Source organism: Nomascus leucogenys, chromosome 20 (assembly GCF_006542625.1).
Source record: "Nomascus leucogenys isolate Asia chromosome 20, Asia_NLE_v1, whole genome shotgun sequence".
In the NCBI taxonomy this organism is placed as follows: Eukaryota; Metazoa; Chordata; class Mammalia; order Primates; family Hylobatidae; genus Nomascus; species Nomascus leucogenys.
In genome coordinates this window covers 37,658,467-37,670,519 of record NC_044400.1, presented here as the reverse complement: position 1 = coordinate 37,670,519, position 12,053 = coordinate 37,658,467, and the positions used below count along the sequence as shown (strand labels likewise).

The 12,053-nt window shown below is 40.5% G+C and overlaps 1 protein-coding gene across 2 annotated transcripts in view; it reads right to left on the bottom strand.

Moving 5' to 3' along the window:
* Positions 1-336: 336 nt before the first annotated feature.
* The window catches only part of OCIAD2 (OCIA domain containing 2), a 29,881-nt gene continuing 18,164 nt past the window's right edge, over positions 337-12,053 (bottom strand). For both annotated transcript variants that reach the window (XM_003258439.4, XM_012499772.2), the window contains one exon: positions 337-520. In XM_003258439.4, coding sequence (XP_003258487.1) covers positions 439-520 — 82 coding nt within the window. In that variant the 3' untranslated portion in view covers positions 337-438. The remainder of the gene's footprint in view (positions 521-12,053) is intronic.

The following is a 12,053-nucleotide window of genomic DNA, read 5'->3' as shown; positions in this document are numbered from 1 at the left end:
CACAATCTCTGCTCACTGCAACTTCCGCCTCCCAGGTTCAAGTGATTCTCCTGCCTCAGCCTCCCTCTCAGTAGCTGGGATTACAGGCATGTGCCACCACGCCTGGCTAATTTTTATATTTTTAGCAGAGACAGGGTTTCACCATGTTGGCCAAGCTGGTCATGAACTCCTGACCTCAAATGATCTGCCTGCCTCGGCCTCCCAAAGTACTGGGATTACAGGCATGAGCCACTGCGCCATGCCCCAACATGTTCTTAAAGAGCAGAAAAACATGTAACGCTTAGTTCACTTGAGAGCCTTCCACGGAATACATTTCAGTGAGTGACAGACACAATGTTTTTGTTCCATTAGAAGTATTTTATTTTAAAGTACACTTGAAATTTTAAATGTGTACAAATTCAGCGGTTTAAAAAACTTGGAAAGTCACAGACACAGAATTTAGGAAGCTGAAGGCTGAGAGTCTCCCTTCTCACTTAATCCATGCTTTATTTTGCATTCCTCACAGGTAAGGAGGCAGTGCCTAGAAGAGAAGCAAAAATAGACAGTGGTTTGTACTTTAACACTGAAAGCCCTAGTCTTTACATAATATTCTTATATTTTAACATAATTTTTTAAATAGAGATGTGGGGGGAGTCTATCTATGTTGCCCAGGCTGGTCTCGAGGGCTCAAGGGATCCTCCCATCCAACCCTCTTGAGTAGCTGAGATTACAGGCATGAACCACTGCACCTGGCTTTAACACAATATTAGAGATATAGTCTATGCTAAAGTTCACTAGCCTTGTTTTTTCAGAAATAATAGGAGTATTCTCCCATTCTGTAGGTTGCCTGTTCACTCTGATGGTGCAGAAGCTCTTTAGTTTAATAAGATCCCATTTGTCAATTTTGGCTTTTGTTACCATTGCTTTTGGTGTTTTAGACATGAAGTCCTTGCCCATGCCTATGTCCTGAATGGTATTGCCTAGGTTTTCTTCTAGGATTTTTATGGTTTTAGGTCTAACATTTAAGTCATTAATCCACCTTGAATTAATTTTTGTATAAGGTGTAAGGAAGGGATCCAGTTTCAGCTTTCTACATATGGCTAGCCAGTTTTCCCAGCACCATTTACTAAATACGGAATCCTTTCCCCATTTCTTGGTTTTGTCAGGTTTGTCAAAGATCAGATGGTTGTAGATGTGTGCTATTATTTCTGAGGGCTCTGTTCTGTTCCATTGGTCTATATCTCTGTTTTGGTACCAGTACCATGCTGTTTTGGTTACCGTACCCTTGTAGTATAGTTTTTTCAAATTATACTTTAAGTTTTAGGGTACATGTGCGCAACGTGCAGGTTAGTTACGTATGTATACATGTGCCACATTGGTGTGCTGCACCCATTAACTCCTCATTTACATTAGGTATATCTCCTAATGCTATCCCTCCCCCCTCCCCCTCCCCTGCAACAGGCCCTGGTGTGTGATGTTCCCTTCCTGTGTCCATGTGTTCTCATTGTTCAATTCCCACCTCTGAGTGAGAACATGCGGTGTTTGGTTTTTTGTCCTTGCAATAGTTTACTGAGAATGATGATTTCCAGTTTCATCCATGTCCCTACAAAGGACATGAACTCATCATTTTTTATGGCTGCATAGTATTCCATGGTATATATGTGCCACATTTTCTTAATCCAGTCTATCATTGTTGGACATTTGGGTTGGTTCCAAGTCTTTGCTATTGTGAATAGTGCCTCAATAAACATACGTGTGCATGTGTCTTTAGAGCAGCATGATTTATAATCTTTTGGGTATATACCCAATAATGGAATGGCTGGGTCAAATGGTATTTCTAGTTCTAGATCCCTGAGGAATCGCCACACTGACTTCCACAATGGTTGAACTAGTTTACAGTCCCACCAACAGTGTAAAAGTGTTCCTATTTCTCCACATCCTCTCCAGCACCTGTTGTTTCCTGACTTTTTAATGATGGCCATTCTAACTGGTGTGAGACGGTATCTCATTGTGGTTTTGATTTGCATTTCTCTGATGGCCAATGATGATGAGCATTTTTTCATGTGCTTTGGCTGCATAAATGTCTTCTTCTGAGAAGTGTCTGTTCATGTCCTTCGCCCACTTGTTGATGGGGTTGTTTCTTTCTTGTAAATTTGTTTGAGTTCATTGTAGATTCTGGATATTAGCCCTTTGTCAGATGAGTAGATTGCAAAAATTTTGTCCCATTCTGTAGGCTGCCTGTTCACTCTGATAGTAGTTTCTTTTGCTGTGCAGAAGCTCTTTAGTTTAATTAGATCCCATTTGTCAATTTTGGTTTTTGTTGCCATTGCTTTTGGTGTTTTAGACATGAAGTCCTTGCTCATGCCTGTGTCCTGAATGGTATTGCCTAGGTTTTCTTCTAGGGTTTTTATGGTTTTAGATCTAACATTTAAGTCTTTAATCCATCTTGAATTAATTTTTGTTTAAGGTGTAAGGAAGGGATCCACTTTCAGCTTTCTACATATGGCTAGCCAGTTTTCCCAGCACCATTTATTAAATAGGGAATCCTTTCCCCATTTCTTGTTTCTGTCAGGTTTGTCAAAGATCAGATAGTTGTAGATATGTGGCATTATTTCTGAAGGCTCTGTTCTGTTCCATTGATCTATATCTCTGTTTTGGTACCAGTACCATGCTGTTTTGGTTACTGTAGCCTTGTAGTATAGTTTGAAGTCAGGTAGTGTGATGCCTCCAGCTTTGTTCTTTTGGCTTAGGATTGACTTGGCGATGCGGGCTCTTTTTTGGTTCCATATGAACTTTAAGGTAGTTTTTCCAATTCTGTGAAGAAAGTCATTGGTAGCTTGATGGGGATGGCATTGAATCTATAAATTACCTTGGGCAGTATGGCCATTTTCACAATATTGGTTCTTCCTATCCATGAGCATGGAATGTTCTTCCATTTGTTTGTATCCTCTTTTATTTCACTGAGCAGTGGTTTGTAGTTCTCCTTGAAGAGGTCCTTCACATCCCTTGTCAGTTGGATTCCTAGTATTTTATTCTCTTTGAAGCAATTGTGAATGGGAGTTCACTCATGATTTGGCTCTCTGTTGCTTGTTACACGTGTATAAGAATGCTTGTGATTTTTGCACATTGATTTTGTATCCTGAGACTTTGCTGAAGTTGCTTATCAGCTTAAGGAGATTTTGGGCTGAGACGATGGGGTTTTCTAAATATACAATCATGTCATCTGCAAACAGGGACAATCTGACTTCCTCTTTTCCTAATTGAATACCCTTTATTTCTTTCTCCTGCCTGATTGCTCTGGCCAGAACTTCCAACACTATGTTGAATAGGAGTGGTGAGAGAGGGCATCCCTGTCTTGTGCCAGTTTTCAAAGGGAATGCTTCCAGTTTTTGCCCATTCAGTATATTGGCTGTGGGTTTGTCATAAATAGCTCTTATTATTTTGGGATACGTCCCATCAATACCTAATTTATTGAGAGTTTTTAGCATGAAGGGCGGTCGGATTTTGCCAAAGGCCTTTCCTGCATCTATTGAGATAATCATGTGGTTTTTGTCTTTGGTTCTGTTTATATGATGGATTACGTTTATTGATTTGCATATGTTCAACCAGTCTTGCATCCCAGGGATGAAGCCCACTTGATCATGGTGGATAAGCTTTTTGATGTGCTGCTGAATTCGGTTTGCCAGTATTCTATTGAGGATTCTTGCATCGATATTCATCAGGGATATTGGTCTAAAATTCTCTTTTTTTGTTGTGTCTCTGCCAGGCTTTGGTATCAAGATGATGTGGGCCTCATAAAATGAGTTAGGGAGGATTCCCTCTTTTTCTATTGATTGGAATAGTTTCAGAAGGAATAGTACCAGCTCCTCTTTGTACCTCTGGTAGAATTTGGCTGTGAATCCATCTGGTCCTGGACTTTTTTTCGTTGGTAGGCTCTTAATTATTGCCTCAATTTCAGAGCCTGTTATTGGTCTATTCAGGGATTCAACTTCTTCCTGGTTTAGTCTTGGGAGGGTGTATGTGTCCTGCAATTTATCCATTTCTTCTTGATTTTCTAGTTTATTTGCATGGAGGTGTTTATAGTATAGTTTGTATTTCTGTGGGATTGGTGGTGATATCTCCTTTATCATTTTTTATTGCATCTATTTGATTCTTCTCTCTTTTCTTCTTTATTAGTCTTGCTAGCAGTCTATCAATTTTGTTGATCTTTTCAAAAAATCAGCTCCTGGATTCACTGATTTTTTTGAAGGGTTTTTTGTGTCTCTATCTCCTCAAAATTTTTGCAATCTACACATCTGACAAAGGGCTAATATACAGAATCTACAAAGAACTCAAACAAATTTACAAGAAAAAAACAACCCCATCAAAATGTGGGTGAAGGTTATCAACAGACACTTCTTAAAAGAAGACATTTATGCAGCCAACAGACACATGAAAAAGGCTCATCATCACTGGCCATAGGAGAAATGCAAATCAAAACTACAGTGAGATGCTGTCTCACACCAGTTAGAATGGCCATCATTAAAAAATCAGCAAACAACAGGTGCTGAAGAGGATGTGGAGAAATAGGAACACTTTTACACTGTTGGTGGGACTGTAAACTAGTTCAACCATTGTGGAAGACAGTGTGGCAATTTCTCAAGGATCTAGAACTAGAAATACCATATAACCCAACCATCCCATTACTGGGTATATACTCAAAGGGTTATAAAGCATGCTGCTATAAAGACACATGCACACGTATGTTTATTGTGGCACTATTCACAATAGCAAAGACTTGGAACCAACCCAAATGTCCAACAACGATAGACTGGATTAAGAAAATGTGGCACATATACACCATGGAATACTATGCAGCCATAAAAAAGGATGAGTTCGAGCTCCGGTCTACAGCTCCCAGTGTGAGCGATGCAGAAGACGAGTGATTTCTGCATTTCCATCTGAGGTACCGGGTTCATCTCGCTAGGGAGTGCCAGACAGTGGGTGCAGGACAGTGGGTGCAGTACACCGTGCACGAGCCAAAGCAGGGCGAGGCATTGCCTCACTCGGGAAGCACAAGGGATCAGGGAGTTCGCTTTCCTAGTCAAAGAAAGGGGTGACAGATGGCACCTGGAAAATCGGGTCACTCCCACCCTAATACTGTGCTTTTCTGATGGGCTTAAAAAATGGCACACCAGGAGATTATATCCCGCATCTGGCTCGGAGGGTCCTACGCCCACAGAGTCTCACTGATTGCTAGCACAACAGTCTGAGAATAAACTGCAAGGTGGCAGTGAGGCTGGGGGTAGGGCACCCACCATTGCCCAGGCTTGATTAGGTAAACAAAGCAACTGAGAAGCTCGAACTGGGTAGACCCCACCACAGCTCAAGGAGGCCTGCCTGCCTCTGTAGGCTCCACCTCTGGGGGCAGGGCACAGACAAACAAAAAGACAGCAGTAACCTCTGCAGACTTAAATGTCCCTGTCTGACAGCTTTGAAGAGAGTAGTGGTTCTCCCAGCACGCAGCTGGAGATCTCAGAACAGGCAGACTGCCTCCTCAAGTGGGTCGCTGACCCCCGAGGGGCCTAACTGGGAGGCACCCCCCAGTAGGGGCAGACTGACACCTCACATGGCCGGGTACTCCTCTGAGACAAAACTTCCAGAGGAACGATCAGGCAGCAGCATTCGTGGTTCACGAAAAATCAGCTGTTCTGCAGCCACCACTGCTGACACCCTGCCAAACAGGGTCTGGAGTGGACCTCTAGCAAACTCCAACAGACCTGCAGCTGAGGGTCCTGTCTGTTAGAAGGAAAATTGACAAACAGAAAGGACATCGACAACAAAAACCCAGCTATACATCACCATCATCAAAGACCAAAAGTAGATATAACCACAAAGATGGGGAAAAAACAGAGCAGAAAAACTGGAAGCTCTAAAAAGCAGAGCGCCTCTCCTCCTCCAAAGGAACGCAGTTCCTCACCAGCAATGGAACAAAGCTGGACGGAGAATGACTTTGACGAGCTGAGAGAAGAAGGCTTCAGACCATCAAACTATTCCAAGCTACAGGAGGAAATTCAAGCCAAAGGCAAAGAAGTTAAAAACTTTGAAAAAGAATTAGACGAATGTATAACTAGAATAACCAATACAGAGAAGTGCTTAAAGGAGCAGATGGAGCCGAAAGCCAAGGCTCGAGAACTACGTGAGGAATGCAGAAGCCTCAGGAGCCAATGCAATCAACTGGAAGAAAGGGTATCAGTGATGGAAGATGAAATGAATGAAATGAAGTGAGAAGGGAAGTCTAGAGAAAAAAGAATAAAAAGAAACAAACAAAGCCTCCAAGAAATATGGGACTATGTGAAAAGACCAAATCTACGTCTGATTGGTGTACCTGAAAGTGACGGGGAGAATGGAACCAAGTTGGAAAACACTCTGCAGGATATTTTCCAGGAGAACTTCCCCAATCTAGCAAGGCAGGACAACATTCAGATTCAGGAAATACAGAGAACGCCACAAAGATACTCCTCGAGGAGAGCAACTCCAAGACACATAATTGTCAGATTCACCAAAGTTGAAATGAAGGAAAAAAATGTTAAGAGCAGCCAGAGAGAAAGGTCAGGTTACCCACAAAGGGAAGCCCATCAGACTAACAGCGGACCTCTCAGCAGAAACTCTACAAGCCAGAAGAGAGTGGGGGCTGATATTCAACATTCTTAAAGGAAAGAATTTTCAACCCCGAATTTCATATCCAGCCAAACTAAGCTTCATAAGTGAAGGAGAAATAAAATCCTTTACAGACAAGCAAATGCTGAGAGATTTTCTCACCACCAGGCCTGCCCTAAAAGAGCTCCTGAAGGAAGCACTAAACATGGAAAGGAACAACCAGTACCAGCCACTGCAAAATCATGCCAAATTGTAAAGACCATCAAGGCTAGGAAGAAACTATAGCAACTAACGAGCAAAATAACCAGCTAACATCATAATGACAGGATCAAATTCACACATAACAATATTAACTTTAAATGTAAATGGACTAAATGCTCCAATTAAAAGACACAGACTGGCAAACTGGATAAGGAGTCAAGACCCATCAGTGTGCTGTATTCAGGAAACCCATCTCATGTGCAGAGACACACATAGACTCAAAATAAAGGGATGGAGGAAGATCTATCAAGCAAATGGAAAACAAAAAAATGCAGGGGTTGCAATCCTAGTCTCAGATAAAAACAGACTTTAAACTAACAAAGATCAAAAGAGACAAAGAAGGCCATTACATAATGGTAAAGGGATCAATTCAACAAGAAGAGCTAACTATCCTAAATATATATGCACCCAATACAGGAGCACCCAGATTCGTAAAACAAGTCCTGAGTGACCTACAGAGACTTAGACTCCCATACAATAATAATGGGAGACTTTAACACCCCACTGTCAACATTAGACAGATGAACGAGACAGAAAGTTAACACAGATACCCAGGAATTGAACTCAGCTCTGCACCAAGCATACCTAATAGATATCTACAGAACTGTCCACCCCAAATCAACAGAATATACATTTTTTTCAGCACCACACCACACCTATTCCAAAATTGACCACATAGATGGAAGTAAAGTTCTCCTCAGCAAATGTAAAAGAACAGAAATTATAACAAACTGTCTCTCAGACCACAGTGCAATCAAACTAGAACTCAGGATTAAGAAACTCACCCAAAACCGCTCAACTACATGGAAACTGAACAACCTGCTCCTGAGTGACTACTGGGTACATAATGAAATGAAGGCTGAAATAAAGATGTTCTTTGAAACCAACGAGAACAAAGACACAACATACCATAATCTCTGGGATACATTCAAAGCAGTGTGTAGAGGGAAATTTATGGCACTAAATGCCCACAAGAGAAAGCAGGAAAGATCCAAAATTGACACCCTAACATCACAATTAAAAGAATTAGAAAAGCAAGAGCAAACACATTCAAAAGCTAGCAGAAGGCAAGAAATAACTAAAATCAGAGCAGAACTGAAGGAAATACAGACACAAAAAACCCTTCAAAAAATTAATGAATCCAGGAGCTGGTTTTTTGAAAAGATCAACAAAATTGATAGACCACTAGCAAGACTAATACAGAAGAAAAGAGAGAAGAATCAAATAGATGCAATAAAAAATGATAAAGGGGATATCACCACCAATCCCACAGAAAAACAAACTACCATCAGAGAATACTACAAACACCTCTACGCAAATAAACTAGAAAATCTGGAAGAAATGGATAAATTCCTCAACACAAACACCCTCCCAAGACTAAACCAGGAAGAAGTTGAATCTCTGAATAGACCAATAACAGGCTCTGAAATTGTGGCAATAATCAATAGGTTACCAACCAAAAGAGTCCAGGACCAGATGGATTCACAGCCGAATTCAACCAGAGGTACAGGAGGAACTGGTACCATTCCTTCTGAAACTATTCGAATCAATAGAAAAAGAGAGAATCCTCCCTAACTCATTTTATGAGGCCAGCATCAGCCTGATACCAAAGCCAGGCAGAGACACAACAAAAAAAGAGAATTTTAGACCAATATCCTTAATGAAAATTGATGCAAAAATCCTCAATAGAATACTGTCAAACTGAATCCAGCAGCACATCAAAAAGTTTATCCACTGTGATCAAGTGGGCTTCATCCCTGGGATGCAAGGCTGGTTCAACATATGCAAATCAATAAATGTAATCCAGCATATAAACAGAACCAAAGACAAAAACCACATGATTATCTCAATAGATGCAGAAAAGGCCTTTGACAAAATTCAACAACGCTTCATGCTAAAAACTCTCAATAAATTAGTTATTGATGGGTCGTATCCCAAAATAATAAGAGCTATCTATGACAAACCCACAGCCAATATCATACTGAATGGGCAAAAACTGGAAGCATTCTCTTTGAAAACTGGCACAAGACAGTGCCTCTCTCACCACTCCTATTCAACATAGTGTTGGAAGTTCTGGCCAGGGCAATTAGGCAGGAGAAAGAAATAAAGGGCATTCAATTAGGAAAAGAGGAAGTCAAATTGTCCCTGTTTGCAGATGACATGATTGTATATCTAGAAAACCCCATTGTCTCAGCCCAAAATCTCCTTAAGCTGATTAGCAACTTCAGCAAAGTCTCAGGATACAAAACCAATGTACAAAAATCACAAGCATTGTTATACACCAATAACAGACAAACAGAGAGCCAAATCATGACTGAATTCCCATTCAGAATTGCTTCAAAGAGAATAAAACACCTAGGAATCCAACTTACAAGGGATGTGAAGGACCTCTTCAAGGAGAACTACAAACCACTGCTCAATGAAATAAAAGAGGATAGAAACAAATGGAAGAACATTCCATGCTCATGGGTTGGAAGAATCAATATTGTGAAAATGGCCATACTGCCCAAGGTAATTTATAGATTCAATGCCATCCCCATCAAGCTACCAATGACTTTCTTCACAGAATTGGAAAAAAACTACTTTAAAGTTCATATGGAACCAAAAAAGAGCCCGCATCACCAAGTCAATCCTAAGTCAAAAGAACAAAGCTGGAGGCATCACGCTACCTGACTTCAAACTATACTACAAGGCTACAGTAACCAAAACAACATGGTACTGGTACCAAAACAGAGACATAGATCAATGGAACAGAACAGAGCCCTCAGAAATAATGCCACATATCTACAACTATCTGATCTTTGACAAACTTGATGAAAACAAGCAATGCGGAAAGGATTCCCTATTTAATAAATGGTGCTGGGAAAACTGGCTAGCCATATGTAGAAAGCTGAAACTGGATCCCTTCCTTACACCTTATACAAAAATTAATTCAAGATGGATTAAAGACTTACATGTTAGACCTAAAACCATAAAAACCCTAGAAGAAAACCTAGGCATTACCATTCAGGACATAGGCTTGGGCAAGGACTTCATGTCTAAAACACCAAAAGCAATGGCAGCAAAAGCCAAAATTGACAAATGGGATCTAATTAAACTAAAGAGCTTCTGCACAGCAAAAGAAACTACCATCAGAGTGAACAGGCGACCTACAGAATGGGAGAAAATTTTCGCAACCTACTCATCTGACAAAGGGCTAATATCCAGAATCTACAATGAACTCAAACAAATTTACAAGAAAAAAAACAAACAACCCCATCAACAAGTGGGTGAAGGACATGAACAGACACTTCTCAAAAGAAGACATTTATGCAGCCAAAAAACACATGCAAAAATGCTCATCATCTGCAAAAATCCTCAATAAAATACTGGCAAACCGAATCCAGCAGCACATCAAAAAGCTTATCCACCATGATCAAGTGGGCTTCATCCCTGGGATGCAAGGCTGGTTCAACATATGCAAATCAATAAATGTAATCCAGCATATAAACAGAACCAAAGACAAAAACCACATGATTATCTCAATAGATGCAGAAAAGGCCTTTGACAAAATTCAACAACCCTTCATGCTAAAAACTCTCAATAAATTAGGTATTGATGGGACGTATCTCAAAATAATAAGAGCTATCTACGACAAACCCACAGCCAATATCATACTGAATGGGCAAAAACTGGAAGCATTCCCTCTGAAAACTGGCACAAGACAGGGATGCCCTCTCTCACCACTCCTATTCAACATAGTGCTGGAAGTTCTGGCCAGAGCAATCAGGCAGGAGAAGGAAATAAAATGTATTCAATTAGGAAAAGAGGAAGTCAAATTGTCCCTGTTTGCAGATGACATGATTGTATATCTAGAAAACCCCATTGTCTCAGCCCAAAATCTCCTTAAGCTGATTAGCAACTTCAGCGAAGTCTCAGGATACAAAATTAATGTACAAAAATCACAAGCATTCTTGTACACCAATAACAGACAAACAGAGAGCCAAATCATGAGTGAACTCCCATTCACAATTGCTTCAAAGAGAATAAAATACCTAGGAATCCAACTTACAAGGGATGTGAAGGACCTCTTCAAGGACAACTACAAACCACTGCTCAATGAAATAAAAGAGGATACAAACAAATGGAAGAACATTCCATGCTCATGGGTTGGAAGAATCAATATCGTGAAAATGGCCATACTGCCCAAGGTAATTTATAGATTCAATGCCATCCCCATCAAGGTACCAATGACTTTCTTCACAGAATTGGAAAAAACTACTTTAAAGTTCATATGGAACCAAAAAAGAGCCCGCATCGCCAAGTCAATCCTAAGCCAAAAGAACAAAGCTGGAGGCATCACGCTACCTGACTTTAAACTATACTACAAGGCTACAGTAACCAAAACAGCATGGTACTGGTACCACAACAGAGACATAGATCAATGGAACAGAACAGAGCCCTCAGAAATGATGCCGCATAGCTACAACTATCTGATCTTTGACAAACCTGACAAAAACAAGAAATGGGGAAAGGATTCCCTATTTAATAAATGGTGCTGGGAAAACTGGCTAGCCATATGTAGAAAGCTGCAACTGGATCCCTTCCTTACACCTTATACAAAAATTAATTCAAGATGGATTAAAGACTTATATGTTAGACCTAAAACCATTAAAATCCTACAAGAAAACCTAGGCAATACCATTCAGGACATAGGCGTGGGCAAGGACTTCATGTCTAAAACACCAAAAGCAATGGCAACAAAAGCCAAAATCGACAAATGGGATCTCATTAAACTAAAGAGCTTCTGCACAGCAAAAGAAACTATCATCAGAATGAACAGGCAACCTACAGAATGGGAGAAAATTTTTGCAACCTACTCATCTGACAAAGGGCTAATATCCAGAATCTACAATGAACTCAAACAAATTACAAGAAAAAAACAAACAACCCCATCAAAAAGTGGGCAGAGGACATGAACAGACACTTCTCAAAAGAAGACATTTATGCAGCCAGAAAACACATGAAGAAATGCTCATCATCACTGGCCATCAGAGAAATGCAAATCAAAACCACAGTGAGATACCATCTCACACCAGTTAGAATGGCCATCATTAAAAAATCAGGAAACAACAGGTGCTGGAGAGGATGTGGAGAAATAGGAACACTTTTACACTGTTGGTGGGACTGTAAAC